A 21049-nucleotide genomic window follows, 5' to 3' on the forward strand; every position below is an offset into this window, starting at 1 on the left:
ATCAAGGAAGTTTTCTGCCAACAAATCTTCAACCATCCTCTCTGTATTTTCTATTCTCCCTCCCTGTTCTGGTACTCCAGTCACTCATAGGTTGTCTCTCTTGATATATTTTCACAGGATTCTTAGGGTTTCTTCATTATTTTTCATTCTTTTATCTGATTTTTCTTCGAATATATTGGTGCCACATGTTTTATCTTCAATCTCACTAATTCTGACTTCCATTTCCTCAGTTCTGCTCCTCTGTCTTTCTATTGAGCTGTCTAATTGTTAAATTTTACTGTTAATCTTCTGAATTTCTGATGACTGTCTCTCTGTGGATCCTTGCAGCCTATTAAATTTTTCATTACGCTCTTGAATAACCTTCTTAACTTCCTCCACTGCTTTATCTGTGTGTTCCTTTGCTTGTTCTGCATTTTGCCTGATCTCCTTTCTGATCTCTTGAAGAGTTCTGTGTATTAATCTTTTGTATTCTACCTCTGGCAATTCCAGGATTCTATTTTCATCTGAAAGAGTCCTTGATTCTTTGTTTTGGGAGCTTGTTGAAGCAATCATGATCTTTATGTAATTTAATATTGACTGTTGTCTCCGAGCCACCTATAAGTTATTGTATTAATTTATTTCATGTTTTCTTACTGTGTCCTACCTTCGTGCTTTGTTTTATTTTAATGTGCCCAGATAGGCCGCTCGAGTGGGCTAGCTTGATTATTTTCACCTTTGAAGCTCTAACATCCTGCCACCAGATAGCTAAAGGCATTATCAGGTATATGAGACTAGGAGTCCATTCACTTTCTTGTCTGGCTTCAGCTCAGGTACTTAGGTAGTGAGTCACCAAGTGTGTGGTACAGGCTCTCACCTGCAGTCTTAGAGGAGCAGGGGTGATTGGTATAGGCACAGGTATCTTGTTGCCACAGGGGGTCATGCTCTGGGTAAGTTAGGGGGCTGACAACCATCCCCCGAGTGTCTGTGAGGAAAGTGCACCCCTGTTCCCTGGAGTGCACGGGTGGGTGGGCTCTGCAGCCAGACCATGGGCACCCAGTGCTTTTGGCTGTAAGGACTGGGAGACATCACTTATCCTTAGACCCCGTCACAGTTGGCTAGGTGGCGTGAGTGGAGCCACCAATCCTCAGGCCCCTGATGTGGGTAGGTCAGGACCCTGCTTAATAGACAGAGCAGTGTCAAATATCAAAAACCTGGCTCTCCACCACACAGCTGAAACAGTTGAAGTCAGACTTCAGGCACATACACCGTTACACTGTGCCAACAAGGGCCTGATCTGCTGAAGTGGGCCCACACATGTCCGTGCAGGGGTGAAAGCCATTCAAAGTCCATGGACCGCTTGTGCTGTGGGTGGTGTTCACATCAGGGGATCAGGGCTGAGGGATGCCAGTTCCTGCTGAGTCAGGTCCAGCAACTCCTCACTGCTTCTGAACCATCTCTCCCTCCCCTTGCTACTCAGTCTGATTTCTTAACTTTGCCTTTGGTGTTCAAGGTTCCTAGCTTGTCATACACATAATTGATTCACTTGTTTTTTCGAGTCTTTGTTGTAAGAGACACCACTGGAAGTGTCTGACAACTCCACCATCATGGCCCCTCACTTAGAATTTTAAAAACAAATTTTAAATATATCTAGCCATAGATTTTAATAAATGGTTTGTCTATTGATGAAATCTAAGAGAAAAAAAAGAAAACATTGCCTTCCAGGAATCTGTGAGGACTTCCTTTTGGAATATCAGGTTGTTAGTCCTTTGGAGGCAGAGAGACTGTCTGGTGGCCTCGGTGACCAGCAGCACCTCCCTGGCTGGTTGGTCCTTTATGTGAACACGGGTGGCATGAAGCAAGGTGCCTTTGGAAGTTAGGATTCATGTAAAGATGACCAGATTCATGTTGGCTTTTAACTTGGCATGTTCTAGATCCTCAAGATTACAGATTCTATCAATAATTAGAATACTTTACATAGAGTCTTCCACTGAGAAACTTACTATAGGAAACTGTGATGTGGGCATTTCTTTGGGTTATGATAATGGGCCCTCTTTGCACTTATGTTCATAGTTACGGCCAGTGCATTTCCCTCACATTATAGCAACTACAGGTGAGGGTATCATGCTTGCTCCCTGTCCTTGCATACATGCAGCCTGAAGGCTTCTCTGTGGAGTGCAGACAGTGTGCTTGTAACGACTAGACTGTCTTGGACAGAAACATGGAATTAGAGAATGTTGGATATCATTTGGAAACCTTGGTGGAGTAGTGATTAAGAGCTACGGCTGCTGACCAAAAGGTCAGCAGTTCAAATCCACCAGATGCTCCTTGGAAGCTCTATGGGGCAGTTCTACTCTGTCTTACAGGGTCGCTATAGTCAGAATTGACTCAACGGCAGTGGGTACGGGAAGATATCATTTAGTTTGTCCTCTCATTTTGTGTAGGCAGAAACTGGGGCGCAGGTTAAAAGATTGCCCAGAGCCACCCAGCCAGCTGAGGCAGTACTAGGTCCTATTGCTCCTGTCTCCTGGTCTAGTCTCCTCCCTTTGAGGCCATTTTCAGACCTCAGTAGGCCATCTGAATCACTTAGGTTTCTCTCCCGGGCAAAAGTCCAGAAACGGATAACATCCATCATCCACCAATGATGTTGAGCCATTCTCTTTGACATACTGACTGCCTCAGTAAAAGTAAAACTTCCATGAGAAGAGAGAGAGGGAACGAAGCAAAATCAGCTAAATGGGGAGATCATAAAAAAAAGAGTAGTGTCCCTGTTACGTTTTTGTCCATGGCTGCAGGGATTATAAGCAATACAGGTCTTGATAATGTCCCACAATTCCTTCAAGAGGCCTTCGTCCCTTAGCTTACTAATTCTTTCTCCTGAGAACCTGGCCCTACGTTTTATTCTCTCAGGAAATAAACTATATCCCAATTCTTTTAATGAACCTGAGAAGCACCTCCAAACAGATCCAAATGACAAATGGCTGCTAATGAAACCGTAGCATCAGGACACCATAGAAATGAGCCCACTTATTTCCGGAACGCAAACCGTTGAACTTGAATAATGACCCAAGAGCAAGTGGTGTTCAGACTGCCTGAAGTTATTTAAATTCTTACAGTCAATTGACTCATGAATTAGAGACTTCCTTAAGTGGGGGGGCTGCAGATGAACTCATGAAGTATGCATTGAATGCTTTATGATATAGCTATAGCACTGCAAAAAGGTGGCATCAAAATGCATATGAAAACACTTCATATCGGGCTTTGTCTCGTGGAGAAGAGGGGCATTTGACGGTCTGTGAAGAGGAGAAGCTGGAGAATGAGTTGAATGTACACTCTGATTGGGATGGTGGACTAATTTCTTTGAGAAACCCAAGAGCTAATAAGTTAATGGTTAACAAAGTGGAAAAAAAAAAAAAAAAAAAAAAACCTAGGAGGGAAAATCCCCTTTCTGCAGTATATGATTTGGAGAAAAAAAGGCCTATTTGGTTTATTTTTGTTGTTGTTTGTTTGTTTGCTTTTTTATAATTTATTTTATTTTTTGTTGTGGAGAATATACACAGCAAAACATACACCAATTCAACACCCTACACTAATCCTGCCTCATTAACATCACAAAGACAACCCATTCCCGAATGAGATTATAACCACAGGCGTAGAGGTTAGGACTCACAGCACATATTTTGGGAGGACACAATTCAGTCCATAACGCCATGTCAGTGTTTCTCCCCTCTTTTCATTCATATCATCAAAGAGCTGCATTTAGACCATTGTGTTGTCAACATAGTGCTCTTTCTGTAGGTTGACTATAAATGTTTAAAAATATTTTTTAAGAGTTTGTATTTTTTACTGGGTAAATATTGTTCAATACTGGGCCAAGTCGTGGTTTAGGAGTAGTACATCCTCCTCTTTAAAGCCCTGTGTGATACCTTGACCAACTGAAGAATGTTACTACCATTAAGAAGAAGGATTTCTTTGCCTTTATTCCCTCAGTTAGTTAAAATTATGCCACAATTTAGTTTGTTTTACGTTTGAGTCATTATTTTTTATAAAGATTATGTATGTATGTATTTTCAGGATTTCTAAGTCCCCATTTTTTTTCTGTAAGACTTCCTGCTGTTTATGCCCTCTGCATAGCTTTCATCCTGAAATTTCCCTTCCCTGCTCTCTTGGCATGAATCCTACTGTTGCCTGGATTCCATGCATTTCTCTTTCTTGGTTTACACCCTCATTTTGGTGGAGTACGTCTCCAAGTAACTTCCTAAGATATAATAAATTGGAGAGGAAAGTTTCTTCACCCTTATAGACATCACTAGAAATGTCTTTATTTTGTCCTTAACATTAAATTGTTTACCTATCAATTTGGGTTTAGAATTCTAGATCAAAAATTTCCTCTCAGAACTTTGATAGGAGTGCCCTATTGTCTTTTAGCTCCAGTCAGAAGATATGAAGAACATGGAAGATCCATTTATTAACCACTCGCAGCCCATGGATTTTTTTCTTTTTGTAAGACAATGATTATAAGGAATTTTTTTTGCCCTGAAGAGGTGAAGTGGGATATACTATTTCTTCAAAGCATTGTGCCTTCTCAAAGTCACTAACTGATTACTGGCTTTTCTGTTGAAGGACCCACTCAACTTCTCGATTCTAGGCAAGCAACAACATTGGTCACAGTTCTAAAGATGAAGCAGTCTTTCCTCTCCAGCTTAGAGGCTTTGTAGATTTTTGGGAACTTTTTTTTTTGTAGATAGATACAATTTTCCTTTATTTCCCTTTTCTTTAATTAGTCATCCAAACCTCGTTTCGCCTTGAGCTAAGTGTAAAAATCGCACAGGCAGAAATTACCCCTACTGTAAGGGTAACTTAATTAACACACACAGAAAGAAATCCAGAGTGAGTATGCTTATGTTCTGAGTTATTATTAATAGCATTTTTTTTTCTCAGTAGAGAATCCCAAGTTACCCAGCACCTGTGGCTTTTGCTGTCTACATTGACTCTTTCTTATCAATCATTACCATTTTATATTTTTTAGCAACAGAAACCACAAGGAAATCCAACAAAGAAAAGCAAATCTAAAAGACTGGATCCTCTCAAAGGCCAGAAAGTCATTGCAAGATGTGATGAAAATGGCTTTTATTTTCCAGGTAGATGTAACATTTCTTTGTTAAATAACTCAATTTTGGGGACTGGAGGTTCTCAAACTATACTTTCCCTACAACAATGACATTTCATGAGCCAGATTAAGTTATTTCCCTTCTCAAATAAAGTGGTGATGAGGCTTCTCCCCACATTTGTGGCAAAAAAAAAAAAGCCAGAAAATGTTATTCATTTTAATTTCTCATTTATATAGTAAACAAAATTTTTATTACATACTCATACTTACTATGTTCCACGTATGTAACATTCCCAAAGTGCTGGTCTTCATGGTGCTTACATCCTAGTGAGGTGAGGGAAACAGACAATCAAGCAAGTAAAATGTGTGGTAAGTCAAGATATCACGCTATAGAAAAAAAATCAAGCCACAAAGAGGCCAAGAGTGTCAGCATGCAGGTTCAGTTCTAAATATGGTGGTGATGGAAGAGTTCCTGGGATGGTGACATATAAGAGACTTAAAGGAAGACAGGCAAGCCATGAGATTATCTGGGGGAAGGGAATTCTAAGTAGAGGGATCAGTAGTACCAAGGCCTGAGGCTGGAGTATACGGGGCATGTTGGAGGAGTAGCAAAGAGGCCAGTGTGGTTGGGCCTGAGGTTTGCTCGAGCCTTCCTTGGGGGCTTGATTACTGAAGGAATCAGTCAGATGAAGGAGGTAGAGGCAGGAAGGGTGCCTTGTGGATAGTGAAAATAGTATGTGTGAATATGTGTAGCGGTGAATAAAAGCATTGCATGTCTGGAGAAATAGAATAGGGCATGACAGACACCTAGAACACAAAAGAAGGGTAGAAAATATTAAAGCGTTCAGAGATATAACCATAGGACTATTTCATAAAAGATTTCCTAAGCCATGCTGAGTTTGGACTTCACTCTGAGGGCACTGGGGAGCCATATATGGTTCAAAGCAGGGAGAAACACAATCATACTTGCAGTTTTAAAAGATTCCTCTCGTTGCTGTACAAAATATAGATTGGAGGTGGTGGTGATGTAGGACTGAAAACTGGGAAATCTGTTATGAGACTTTTGTTGCAGTGAGAAGTGATAATGGCAGTGAGAATGGAGAAACATGATGCATTCAAGAGATATGTAAGACATGCCCTCAACTGGACCTAGCGATGGACTGGAGGTGGGCAGTGAAGGGAGAGAGGAGGGCTGGGTTGAGACGACACTTGGGTCTCTGGCATGGGCCATGAAGTAGACAGTGGTACTTACAGGAAATGGTGGTGTGGGCAGGGCTGATAATGAGATACTTCTGGGACGTGATGAGTTGTATGTGTGTATGAGATACCCAACTGAAGATGTCAGAGAAGCAACTGGATATATAGAGTGTGGAGAGGAAATCTTTCTGTAGATAGTTTTGAGACATCAGCACAAAAGAGGTCATTGAAATTATAGGAAGGCTCTGTAGAGAATAGAGGGCCTGGGGAAAAACCACAAGGAAGGGCTGTCTGGCAAAAAGATTATATTTCAGAAACATAGCTGGTCTTGGGCAGGTATTATCTATCAACCACCAGATGAAGAATAATTATTAATTAAATTTTCCTTCTTATTGTAAGGAAAATTAAAAAAAAAAAAAAAAAACTTCAGCGAGACTTTTGGTTCCCAGCAGGCATATGGGTAGAAGCGACAACTGGATCATTGTGTTTGCAGTTTGGTGCATGTGCTTCGGAATTAACCGAAAGAGAGTGAATATGGACGTGTGGGCTTGAAACAAGCTCCTGTGCTGAGGGAAGATGCTCTGCTTTACAAGGAGGGGCTGGGAGTCTTCCATTTCCCTGGGGTTCGCGTTTGCTGGGCACGATCATAAAAGGCCATCCCTGCTTCAGAAGCTTTTGATTTACTGAACTTGAGCCATGGAGACTGATTCAAGACTAATTTGACGGTCAAATGATAATGCTGGAAAGGACAGGATTCCACACTGCTGGCTTAGGGCTTAGATCAGTGTACTGGCCAAGGTTGCAGAGAAAAGTAGAATGGCTCAGCCTTTTTACCAGAACCATCGTGTACGTTGAGAAGAGGTGAAAGATCTTTGGCTACTCACCCGGGGGAGCAGAGGGCGCGGGCAGCGAAAGGGAAAAGCCCAAAACTGACAGCTGATTTTGAATCAGGACATAAGAAGTGGGATCAATGGAGAAGGAGCACCTGCAGAGGCTGAGTGATAACTGGACAGGCTGGGGTGAGTCCTCCAGCTCCTGGAGTGCCACCGGCAGGGGACCACATTGTAGCTGGCTTTACAGTTAGGCTGTAAGAAACTGCACTCATTTCTGGAGGTAAACAAAGGCTCACAACCTCAGAGATTATGCAAAACAGGAAAACAGAATTGGAACAACTAAAAACATATCGTAGTAACAGACCAAAAAATCTCGGTCTAATGATCTTTTTTTAATGATCTAGGACGAGGCAGTGTTTCATTCTGTGGTACACAGGGTTGCTGTAAGTTGGAACCAACTCGATGGCATCTAACAATAACAATGATCTAGAAGGAGCAGTGGTGGTTTGTTCAGTGGTAGGATTCTCACCTTCTGTGCAGGAGACCTGGGTTCAATTCCTGGTCAGTTTGCCTCAAGCACAGCTACCAGTCATCTGTCAGTGGAAGCTTGTGTATTGTATGTTGCTGAACAGGCTTCAGTGGAGCTTCCAGACTAGGGCAGTCTGGGAAGAAAGGCCTGGTAATCTACTTTCAAAAAATCAGGCAATGAAAAACCTGTGGATCACAGTAGTTTTATCTCATTGAGCATAGGGTCACCGTGAGTCACGAACCAACGTGACAGTAGCAAAGAGCAACAGTGATCTAGAGCAATTGTTGGCAAACTTTGTAAAATGTACTTCCGTACACTCTTTTAACTCAGTACTAAAGTCACTACTGTGGTTCACCATCAGCCAAAGATTAGACAGACCCATAAAACAAACAATAAGACACGTAGCTCAACCATCTGTACAAGACTAAATGGGCACACGAGCCCAGGGGCAAGGACGAGAAAGCAGGAGGGGACAGGAAAGCTGGATGAATGCAAATGAGGAACCCAAAATTGGGAAGGGAGAGTGTTGACATGTCGCGGGGTTGGCAACCAATGTCACAAAACAATATGTGTATTGTTTAAAGAGAAACTAATTTGCTCTCTAAACTTTCACCTAAAGCACAATTAAAAAAAAAAAAAAACCTTGTAAAACGTAGGTAGTGAATGTTTCAGGCTTGGCAGGCCATTCAGTCTCTGTCACAAGTACTCAAATGAAGCAAGCAACTGAAAAACTGTATAGCAGGTTTAAGACTGGATTCCAAGTCCCAAAGGCTAAGAATTTGAGAAAGATCAGACTGGTTTATGAGGCCATCTTGACAACATGAACCCTTCTGTTTGAACCACGGGAGGGGGTGCGGGGTATGGGAGCTTGTGGTATGTGAGGGTTCGCCTCCTTCTCCACTAGGAGTACACACCCATTACCCGTCACCCGTTGCCAGCGAGTGGATTCTGACTCATAGCAACCCTATAAGACAGGGTAGAACTGCCCCATAGGGTTTCCAAGGCTGTAATCTTTACGGAAACAGACTGCCACATCTTTTTCCCAAGGAGCAGCTGGTGGGTTCGAACCACTGACCTTTCAGTTAGCAGCTGAGTGCTTTAACCACTGTGTCACCAGGGCTCCTTCCACTAGGGGTAGTGGTGCTTATCTGTTTTCATAATAGAAAAGCTTTCTAAAAAGTATTGTTTCTTTTCCCGATTAAAAGGGTAGTCAGTTTATGGCAGAAAACATGTGACTGATGTGTAAAAAATATTTGAAAAACCAAGTTGAACATTTTAGTCCAATAAGAAAACACACACAATGAAAAAGCTAGTTTGTGTGTGTGTTAAAAAAAAAAAAAAAGTTTTCATCTCTTTGGCCATTTAAAACAAGAGACATGGACTCAGGACGAAAATCCACAGCTGTCTCTTTGCCACATAAAAGGACATGGACGTTTGCCAGGGCAAGCATGAGACGGGGGGCAGGAGCCCCAGACGCACATCCTCTGGGGGTCCCGTGGGGACGTGTGCCCATATGTCTGTCTCTGGGGGCATTCCGTGTGCAGCTGTTACTGTGCAGAAGGGTCCTTGTCAACATTTCCTCTCAGTAGTTAGGATCCCTTTCTAATGTGAAAATAAATTTCAGCGGAGATAAATGGCCCAAAAAAATTTTTTTTTTTTACTATTATAATCTCTGAGTATAGCTAAAAACACACACAAAGAAATGTCATGCTTGTTTTATTTCTTTTTGGTTGAATATTTTAAGGCAGCTGTTTGGTGTGTTCAACCTAGGTACCTTTTTATCTGTCTCATATTAGATGAAGGAAACCCTGGTGGCGCAGTGGGTAAGAGCTACGGCTACTAACCAAAGGATCAGCAGTTCGAATCCACCAGCCGCTCTTTGGAAACTGTGGGGCAGTTCTCCTCTGTCCTACAGGGTTGCTGTGAGTCAGGATGGACTCGGCACCAGCGGGTTTAATATTGGATGAAAGTTCATGTTTCCTTTTTACTTTCACTGTTTAACATCTCTTTTCTGTATTTGAGCATTCTAGAGGTAAATATGGCTAAAGTAAGGAAATAAGGAAATCAGCTGAGTGAGTGGCGGGAGGTGTACAGGCTGAGGATACCCGCTCTGGGGCCGACGTGTTCCCGTCAGGATGGTGTTGGTGAACAAGCCTACCTGTATCCTCTTGGCTTCCCGGCTCAGTGCGTGCTCCTGACCAGAGCGTTGCGCTTAAACCACTTTGGTTGTTCAGCCCCAGTGCATCAAACTTTACCTGGTGGAAAAATCAAAGAGAAAACACTGATTTAAACAGGCAGAGTGTTCTAACATAGTACACCCAACAGGATGGGGTAAACCTAAGGGAACAGGAATTAGTTGTCTTTATAGTTTGTTTCTTTTGATTCTTTCCAGGGGTTGTGAAGAAATGTGTGAGCCCCAGCCATGCACTGGTGGGCTTCAGGTATGGAGACACCAAGGTTGTGCCCACCTCGTTCATCACACCTGTGGGGGGCGCCATGCCCTGCCCGATGCTCCAGGTACCTGTACCAGCGACCTGTCCCATGGCCACCCTTCACCATTCGCAGTGTTTGGGATAAGAGTGGGTGGCAAGGTCACTGTTTAGGACTTTGCTGAGCACCCAGCTGGGTGCCTGCTGAAAGCTGGTGTTTGGGCAGGAAGAGCGGTCACAGGCCCCCGTTCCTCTGACTCATTCATTGCTGGCATTTTCTTTGCTCATGACCTGATTGGCTAACTCCCTGTTGTGTAGCTCATGGCTGAGGGGACTTGTGGCCCTTGTCCTTTACCAAGCAATGGTAGATGGTTGGGGGAAGGGAGTTGCTGTGAGCTGCTAGTGCTCATGAAACTTTCTTTTCATAGTTTTAATAGCAGAGGTTGCATTGAAACTAATTTAATAACAAAGGCAGTTGTTCGGTGCTGTAGAGTTGATTTCGACTTATAGTCACCCCATGTGACAGAGTAGAACTGCCCCACAGGATTTCCTAGGCTGCAGTCTTTATTGGAGCAGATCACCAAGTCTTTCCTCCTGTAGAGCCACTGGGTGGGTCACCAAGCTTTCAGTTAACACTCTTTATGTTAAACAATCCACATTCCTTCAGCCAGTGTTTGTAGGATATGGTTTCCAGACCCCTCACCATCTTGCTGATTGTCCTTTGGACTCTTTGCCACTTGTCAAAGTCCTGCTAAAATGCAGCTTCCTCCAAACTGATCACAAAATTCCCAATGAGTCCAGCGAACATTGAATCTATTTTCTCTTTCCTAACTGTGCTCAATGGAAAAAAAAACAAAACAAACTTGTTGCTGTCGAGTCAATTTCGACTTACAGCAACCCTATGGGACAGAGTAGAACTGCCCCGTAGGGTTTCCAAGGAGCGGCTGGTGGATTCGAACTGCCGACTTTTTGGTTAGCAACTGAGCTCGTAATCACTGTGCCACCAGGGCTCCAATGGACTGAGAAAGAATACATATTTGGATTTTAGGCTCAGTACTTGACCTTTTTTTTTTTTTTTTTTACTTGACCATCATCTTGGGGTGTTTTGAGCTAATATTCATATTGTCTATGAGATATCTAGGCATAATATTTGCTAAGAAATATGTTCTTATCTACAGGTCGGAGATTACGTGTTTGCCAAAATCGTGATACCCAAAGGATTTGACTTCTATGTCCCTGCCATTGTCATAGCACTTCCGAATCAGGATACACCGGAAGATAAATTCTACACCGTTTTAAAGTGTAACAACCGGAGAGTAAGTAGGCATTCATCTAGGAAAGGACTTCCTGGCTGGGCAGAAGGGGGCTTTTTTATCGTTGCCTTTCTCCTGGGCGTACCTAGCTCTTTCCTGACACCACCAGATGTCTTGAAAGAGTTACTTCCCTGGCCATGTCTCCTTCTTTCCCTCTCATCCACTGCCTGTAGTTTGCATTCTGCCCTCTCTGCAACGCAAAATCTGCCCTTACTAAGCTCTTCATGGCGCCTGACTCCTACGTCTAACGGTCTTTTTGGCTTTCGTTCTGTCTGACTGCGCTGCAGGATTTGGCAGTTGGGGGTGCCCCTCCTGGCTTCATCAGCACCCTCCCCCGGCTCTTGCAGCACTGCAGTCTCTGGCTTCCCCTCCTGCCCTTCGGACTGCTCTTGCCTTGGTTAAGCTTCTCCTCCAGCCCTGCAGATGTGGGTGTCTCCGCGATCTTCTCCAGGCCTCTCTTCCTGTGCTTCCTCACGTTGGGCTCCATCTTTGCATACCCCATCTGTGCCAATGACAGCCATCCCCACGCCCACCCGGAGCACCAACTCTGCCTTTCCAGCTGGGTCCTACTGGGCGTCTCCCTGTGGGTGAGCTCCGGGATCTCAAACTCAACACACCCAAGTCAGTTACATCACCTTTCCCCCGATGCATTCCCCCTGGGATCCCTGTATCGGGGAATGCCACCGCCTGGTTCCCCATCTCATACCTCACTGGGAACCTCCCCCAGGGAAGGCAGGAGTGTGCCCTGCTGAGGTGGGGACCATAAAGTAGAACGGAGTGGAAAGAACAGAGGCTCTGCAGGAACAATGAAAGCCCTGCGTCTGGATTTTCTGAGCACTCGCTCTGCCCTTTATTCATTCTCTGGCCATGGGCAAGTTGCTCCTCATCTCTGAACCTCAGTTTCATCACATATGAAATAAGTAGAAGAATTTTTTTTATATGCATATGTATGTATGTGTGTATTCATATATAACCAAAAAAAAAAAAAAAAAAAACCCCAAACCCATTGCCACTGAATCGATTCCGACTCATACGGACCCTATAGGACAGAGTAGAACTGCCCCGTAAGGTTTCTAAGGCCCTAATCTTTACGGAAGCAGATTGCCACATCTTTCTACCATAGAGCCGCTGGGTATGTTCCAACTGCCAACCCTATGGTCAGCAGCCGAGCACTTAACCGTTGTGCCCTCAAGGCTCCTTAAAGATATAGCATAAATGAATCAAAAGATATTATATAATAATAATAAAACCAAACCCGTTGTCGAATTGATTCCGACTCATAGTGACTCTACAGGACAGAGTAGAAATGCCCTATAAGGTTTCCAAGAAGCGGCTCGTGGATCAGAACTGCCAAGCTTTTGGTTAGCAGCTGAGCTCTTCACCACTGTGCCACCAGGGTTGTATGTCTATATAAATATATATATATATGTATATATATACACACACACACACACACACACACACATATAAACACACATATACATACACAGCATGGAAGCCCTGGTGGCGTAGTGGTTAAGAATTCAGCTGCTAACCAAAAGGTTGGCAGTTCAAATCCACCAAGTACTCCTTGGAAACCCTTTGGGGGCAATTCTACCCTGTCCTCTAGGGTCGCTATGAGTTTGAATCGACTCGGCGGCAACTGGTTTGGTTTTTTTAAATACATAGCATGATAATTGTGAGGCTTAAGATATATATGTAAAAAATCTAGTTTCGTGTCTGACACACAGAGTATTAGGTGATAGTAGTGACGAGAGTGGCTCCATTAGTTGTTAGCATCATTCTTGAATCTTCTTCGTCCCTACCCGTGACCAGCGAGTTGGAGGCCTTGGTTAACTTTATCACCTCTCAGTTCATTAACTCATGCAGCAGGCATTTGTTTGGCACCTAGATTTTCTCTTGGCTTGTTTGTCTTTTTTATCGATTTGTGGGAGTTCTCTATGTCTTCTGGGGAGTAATTCTTGGCAATATATCCTACCGATATTCTTCTCCCAGTCTGTTGCTTGTCTTTTAATCTTGTTTATGGGACTTTTGTTGATCGAAAAGCTTTAAATTTTAATGCAGTCAAATTTATCCATCTTCTTTTGTGAATTGCCCTTTTTGTGTTTCGTTTGAGAAATCCTTCCTTAGGCTGAGATCAAAAACATATTTTCTTATGTACTTTTTCTAAAAGTTTTAGGAAAAAAATTTTATCAATATTTAAGTCTGATTATGTCATTCGCCTTTTTATCTTCCCCCACTACACACTTCTCGTAATCCTCAAGAAAAAGCCCTACCTCCATCAAGTGGCAGACAAAGCCTTACCCAGCATGACCACAGCCTGCCATTTGACCTCACCTTCCAAGCGCCTCATGTTTTACCTCTTACTGAACTGCCCTGCCCATCCCCTTTCCACAGACAGGTCCTGTCACCCTAAAGATGTCACCTGTGACTTCCTGCTAAGGCCTTCCTGCTCACTGTCCTCTCCTCCTTGACCTTGGCTTCCTTGCCAACTCTCAACTCCTCTAAAGCAGGAACTATATCGTAGTCATCTTTGTGCTCCAGCACATCCCCTGGTGGAGAAAGGTTCTCACAATTGTTTTATAAAGTACTTGAGCGAATGACATTTTTTATGGAAATAGCATCATCTTGATGGACCACTTAATATACCTGGAAAATAGGCTGTCAAGAAAAAAGCAGCATCATATACAGAATAAAAATATCCAGTAAATTCTTGACTCTAACATGAGGTAACATGAGGTATTTTCATCAGGAAGAAGGTCGTGATATATGAACTGTAGGGTTCAGGATGAAGGGTGAAGATCACCAGAGCCAGTGGCCACAGGAGCACTGTATCCAATATGGACAGAACAAGAGGTGGAAGAGGGTGTCTACTCATCAATACAGAAAAAAAAGAAAATGCTCGGGAAAATGGAATTTCCTGGCACTCTATGAATGACAGAAAAGAAGCCCTGGGGAAAGGCAGCAGGAGGGGAAGCTGCCTGACATATGGCGCTGCTCTGGGGCTATCTGTCGGGCAGCAGAGGGGAAAGCAAGCCAAGGAACACTGAGATGATGACCCTGGGCATGAACCCGGGAGGGGAGAGATGAAGCACTGACCCAGGACCCCAGGAAGTCCCAGGAAGAGCCCTAGAGCCCCAGGGAGGACCTTGGAATATATCCATGAGGTAGTGGGGCCCCTGGAGACTAGACTGGCATGGTAGGCGACTCTATCAGTGACTCTGAGAGACTCCGAGGGGCTGCAGGGGGTGTTCAGCATAGGGGTGGTGGTTATGGTTACCCAGGAAAGAGATGACCAAGGCTGAAGTAAAGATAGGAAAAAAAAAAAAACAAAAAAAAACCCCATTGCCGTAGAGTTTTTTCTGACTCATAGTGACCCTATAGGACAGAGGAGAGCTGCCCCATAGGGTTTCCAAGGAGTGGCTGGTAGATTCAAACTGCCGACCTTTTGGTTAGCAGCCGAGCTCTTAACCACTAAGTCACCAGGGCTCCAAAGATAGAAAGGAAGGGGTAATATGAGGGGGTGTGTGTGTGTCTGTGTGTGATGTGGATGGACTTGGCCATTGATCTCAAATACAGAGAAAGGACAAAAAAAAATCTCAAAGATGACTTTTATTCATCAAGTAATTATCAACCAAGGCTCTGAATTTAAATTGCTCTCTTAAGCGTTATTCTGATAAGAAAATGTCTTATAACTATTATAATGGGTCAAGCTAGGATAAAATCATATTTGAATTGTGGACGTTTCTGGTTTAAATTGAGTGAACTCTCTTGATGTTATTACAGGAATTTTGCCCTCGGAGTGCACTTATTAAGATCAGCCAAAACAAGTACGCTATCTCTTGCTCTCAGATCAAGTCACCCCCAATTCAAGAGGATCCAAAAGTGTAAGTGTACCCAGTTCTTTCCTTCTGGAATTTTATTAATGACGTTGTGCCTTTAGCACGTTCCCGCGTTATGGTCCATGACCTCCAAATACTAGGAGAGAAAAACGCAAGTAGAGGACTTCCTGCTTAAAATGTAATCCTGCGATTATTCTTCCTTCAGCATCACCTGTATTACCTGACGTCTATTTGTTCATCTAGTTCCAATCTCATATCCAATATTATTTTACTGGCCCTTCAGAAGGCCTTCAATCCTGTCATAAATCTGAAGGAATCATTCTCCTTTCATTTGTAAGGATTCAAGGCCTTCTACCTAAGTCTAACTATAAAGTGAAGATTAGATTGAGCTGCAGTTGGGACCAATCAGCCTTTTGCCTCCTCCCATTGTTGGGAGGTGAGAGTGAAGTGCTGGCCCTGGTTTGTCTGCGACCAGGTGAGTGTGTGTGTCAGGGGAGGGGGCTTCAAGGACTGCAGTGGGGTGAACAAATTTTCATCTGAGTCACTAGGAATTGCTGAGAACTGGAAAGGTGGACTAGGGCAAAGCCAATAAGAAAAAGTGGAGGCCTAGAGAGCAGGCAAAACCCTAAACCCATGGGGTCAGAGATGGACACCAAGGTTGGCGTCATAGAGCCAAGACCTTGGAATCAAGGCAGTATGCAGGGATCCAGGAGACATCCTTCAATGCCTCACTTAGAGCTTACAGGTTGTCTTTGGGATCTAACCTTCACTTTCCAGGTAGCCTTACCTTCTGCTTTAAGCCAAGACAGTATCTCCCTCCATTTCTTATCCGCCATATCTAAACCAAAAACCAAACCCACTGCCGTCGAGTCCATTCTGACTCATAACAACTCTACAGGACAGGGTAGAACCACTCTATAGGGTTTCTAATGAGCTACTGGTACATTTTAACTGCCGGCCTTTTGGTTAGCAGCTGTAGCTCTTAACCATTGCACCATCAAGGCTGCCCCCTGACTCCATCACTAGGCTTGTAGAAATTAGTGTCCCTTTTGAAAGGCTAATTGGCCCACCAAATCCTGGAGGCCAGTCCCCCGCTGCTCGGGCCCTTGCTGTGTCAGTTACCCCTGGATTCTTCTCTCTCCTCTCGTTAGCTCCTCCCCATTGACTCCTTCACCTCAATCAAAAACCAGGCTTCCTTCCTGTGTGTGTTTGCCTACACACGCGCATGAATGCACACACGTGCACACGCACACATACACACACGTGCACACGCACACGTGGACACGCACACAGATGCACGCACGCGCACATATGCACACGCGCACACATACGCATACACGCACACACGCGCACATGCACACAGATGCACACACGCACACACATGCACATACACACGAGCGCACACCCACACACCTACACACGTGTGCACATACGCGCACACGCACACACATGCACACGTGCACACATTCTCAGATAATAAGCCTCCCTTTGTTCTGCAGTGTGGTCCAGCACCCTCCTTTCTTTTCTCTGCCAAGTTCCATGTGCCATTCAACAGACTTGATGCATCCACTCTCTTGCCTTCCTATCACCCTTGGCTTCTGCCCTCCCCTCCCAGGAACCTGTCTCCATAGAGACCACTCAGGACCCCTCACACACCCAAACCAATGAATTCTTCTCATGCTGACTGCGTGTGCTCCTGCAGTGGCATTTGACACCGTCCACCACTCCCTCCTTCTCTAACTTCCTTCTCCTGAGGCTTGTCGTGACTCCGTCTCTCTCCGGCTTTTATCTTTGCAGGTCCACCTTCTCTAAACCAAAACTAGACCCATTGCTGTCGAGTGAGTCTATTCCGACTCATAGTGACCCTATAGGCCAGAGTGGAAGTGCCCACCAAGGAGCGGCTGGTGGATTTGAACTGCCAACCATTTGGCTAGCAGCTGAGCTCTTAGCCACTGTGCCACTAGGGCACCCCTCTTCCCTGCTACCCCCTAAATGATGGTGTTTCCCAGGGTTTTTCTCCCTGGCTGACTTCACACACACCCATTGCTTCCATGACCTGGTGGACACTAACCAAACCGAACCAGTTGCCATCCAGTCAACTTGGACTCGTGGAGACCCCGAGTGTGTCAGAACACAGCTGTGCTCCAAACGGGTTCAAAGGCTGGGATCTTCCAGACGCAGGTCACCAGGCCTTTCTTCCCAGGCACTTCTGGGTGGACTCAAACCACCAACCTTTCGGTTAGTAGCCAAGCACTTAGCCTTTTCTGCTACCCAGGGACTCTCCATATACACAAAAACCAAAACCTAAACCCACTGCCTTCGAGTCGATTCCAACACATAGGCACCCTACAGGACAGAGCAGAACTGCCCCGTAGGGTTTCCAAGGCGTAATCTTAACGGCGGCAGACTGCTGTTTCTTTCTCCCATGGAGCGGCTGGTGGGTTTGAACCACTGACCTTTTGGTTAGCAGCTGAGCACTCTAACCACCGAGCAACCAAGGCTGCTATAAACACTAAGGACTGAGGACCCCATATCTCCATCTCTAATGTCCCAGTCTATTCTCCTGTGCTTTTGCATCAGAATTTTAGTCTCTGAGACTGGAACCTGGGATGATTTTTTTAAAGGCCCCCCCCCCCACCACCACCACAGGTGGTTTAATGTACAGCCAGGGTTGATAACTACAGCAGAAAGGTGTTGGATCCAGATCTCAGCCCACCCACCCTGAGTGTTGTATCCTGTCCTCTCCAAGCCTGTCCCCTCATCTGTAAGGTTAGGGTGTGTGAGTGCTGGGGACAGTCACAGCTGTGCCTAGAGGGGGTGGTCAGCACATGGCAGGGACCATATTATTTCCACCCAGCCACTGGATATTTCTACCTGAGGGTACAGAGAAATCTCCAGTTCAGCACATCTGTAACTGAAATCCCGGCTCCCCACAAACCTGCTCCCACCTCAGCCGTCCCCATCTCAGTTCATGGAGTTATCAGAGCAGAAATCTCGTGCCAAGTTTGGCTTCTTCTTGTCCTTCACCCAGCACACCACACGGGTCTCCACGTTTTATTGATCCTGACGCCCAAGTATTTCTCACTTCCGCGGTACTGTACTGCCTTGGTTGGCACTCCCACTTCCTGAGGCCCCTGCCTCTGGCCTCCTCTGCCACAGGCCTGGCCATCCTCCCTGAGGGCCAAGCAGAGTAAGTTTCCTCCTACGCCACTCTGCTTTTGTTCCTCCCCCTCTTAAAGCTCCTTCAGAGTCCCCCTTCTCCCTCCCCGCCCCCCATGTCCCTTCTTACTCTAGCTTTGCCTCTTGCTGGTTTGCCCCTCTAGCCTCACTTCTCCTTAGCCACCTTTCACCACCCCACCAACCATTCTAAACTACTTGTTGTTTAGGGTTTGTTTGTTTGTTTTACCCACACCGTGCTTTTTCAAGTCCTGTGCCTTTCTTTGCATGCACTATGTATGTCTCCCTGGAAAGCTCTCCTTGGCCTTGGTCATCTGGGAGACTCCAAGTTTCATTTCAAGCATCGCTACCTCTATGCACTGTTCTGGGATCCCAGTCCTGCTGTGTAGCCAGGTGATCCTACTGCATCCTGTAGGGGCTTTTATTATAGGGATTGATTGCCTTTTGTGTTGGCCTATGCCTTTTCATGGCCATTGCTTCTATTAGGCGTGAGTCCTTGAAGGCAGGGGCCAGGTTTTATCCACCTCTGAATCCTAGCTCACAGAATGTGCCCAATGAGAGTAGAAGACTGACAATTAACGGACAAGCAAACAATGCTAACGGATGCCCAGAAATTCTCCTTCAGGTGTACACAGTTCCATAGAGAGTCTTTCCTTGGGAAGGATTATTAGAAACTGCCTTAGTTGTCTAGTGCTGCTATAACAGAAATACCACAGGTGGATCCTTTAACAAACAGAAATGTATACTCTCACAGCGTAGGAGGCAAGAAGTACAAATTCAGGGTGCCAGCTCCAGGGGAAGGCTGTCTGTCTCTGTCAGCTCTAGAGAAAGGTCCTTGTTATCAATCTTCCCCCTGGGTCTAGGAGTTTCTCAGCCCAGGAACCCTGGGTCAAAAGGATGTGCTCTGCTCCTGGCTCTTCTTTCTTGGTGGTATGACATCCCTTTCTTTGCTTCTGTCTTTTATATTTCAGAAGAAATTGGCTCAAGATTACACCCCAATCCTGTAGATTGAGTCCTGCCTCATTAACATAACTGCCTCTAATCCTGCCCATTAACATCATAGAGATTATGATTTACAACACACAAGATAATTACATCAGATCACAAAATGAAAGGCAACCATATAATACTGGAAATCAAGGCCTAGCCAAGCTGACACACATTTCTGATGGACTCAATTCAATCTGTAACAAAAATATACAATACAGTCTTTCATTCTTTTTCTAAGTAAGTATAACATTTCATTTAAAATGATACATTAAAAAAATAAAATGATAAATCTTTTTGTTAATCTCAAAATTCTATTCAAACAACAGGATATCCACATTACAATACATTATAAAGAAATTCGAGCAGATGTGTCTAGATACTGTCCATTTCACTAAACTTAATGTTGTCAATCACTATTTTAGAATTAAAATTCAATTCTTTCTATTTCAATAAAAGCTTTTAATTTTCTTCCATCTTTGTAGTACCCCAAGCCTTATATAAAGCTCGTAGCTGCTAACCATCTACTCTAACTTCTGGGGCTTTACACAGTAGACATTTTATTGGCTGTCTAGCACCCCAATTGTAATTTCCACTGTAATACCTCTCTGACAGCAAGAGACTGCTCTAAATTCTCCCAAGCAGAGGTCACATTCAACCTAAGTTGGGAGTGTAATCTGTCTCTGCTTCTGTGAGCCGGGCTAGCAGAATTGAGCTCACAAAATGAAGGCACAGGTTTTATCTTGCATCTACGCTGGGATTTCCTCCTGACAAGTCCTTTCTCATCAGGACCTCTGTTCACTTACTTTACAAATGTATCACCTCCTTCGGTTGTTCTTCAGTGTGTGCTCACACCATGTACCAAATGAGACTATTTAAGAAATGGAATCCTAGTGCTTTCTTTACGGGCTGTTAAGGAAATGTGCTGTAGGTTGCATCTCCAACAGGACATAATTTGACTAAATTTAATTTTAAAATATTTAGTCCTCTAGAACCACTCATCTGGTGTAGTAAACAAGGACAAATGGCCCCCATTAGCTGGGAGGACTAGGATGCCAGGCACCCAGCTCTGCATCCTTGGTCCCTCCTCTGTTTCTGCCCTCCCAGGGCCTTCAGCTATGGTGACAGGATATTTTCTCAGGCCCCCTTCTGGTTTCCAGCTGAGAGTTGTGCACGGTGAGAGCTGGGCGAGGGTTCTTTCTTTTGAGCAGTTTTGTGATTTTTCCATCAGGCCATTTGGACTTAATTATACATCTAATTTAATCTAAATCTGTGTCCCAAAGGAAATCATGGTTCTCGTAACTGTGTAACACCCCTTCCTTTACTCCATGCGGTGCCCTCCCACTGTCTTCCTGGCAGCAATAGAATTAAGTCACTGATTCAAACTCCAAAATTAAGAGCTGCCTCTGACCTTCCATGAGATGAATCACTTCCCATCATCTCTCACAGCCACTACCGTTTCCCCCTTAGAAGGAGCCGTGCATTTGAAATCATTAAGCTTCTGAATGTCATTAGCTCTCTTGGTCCCTTCTGGTAAGATTAAAAAAAAAAAAAAAAACCATTGCCATGGACTTGATTCAAACTCTTAGTGACCCTATAAAACACAGTAGAACTGCCCAGCAAGGTCTCCAAGGAGTAGCTGGTGGATTTGAACTG

General features: G+C 44.4%; 1 protein-coding gene across 1 annotated transcript in view; it reads left to right on the top strand.

Annotated features, from left to right (window-relative positions):
- VWA3B (von Willebrand factor A domain containing 3B) overlaps window positions 1–21049 on the top strand; it is a 224503-nt gene that overhangs the window by 195882 nt on the left and 7572 nt on the right. Inside the window, 4 exon segments of the mRNA XM_064269063.1 lie at window positions 5006–5117; window positions 10038–10162; window positions 11253–11390; window positions 15174–15274. Of these exon segments, the coding sequence (XP_064125133.1) occupies window positions 5006–5117; window positions 10038–10162; window positions 11253–11390; window positions 15174–15274 (476 nt within the window).

This window comes from Loxodonta africana, chromosome 15 (genome assembly GCF_030014295.1).
Source record: "Loxodonta africana isolate mLoxAfr1 chromosome 15, mLoxAfr1.hap2, whole genome shotgun sequence".
Lineage (NCBI taxonomy): Eukaryota > Metazoa > Chordata > Mammalia > Proboscidea > Elephantidae > Loxodonta > Loxodonta africana.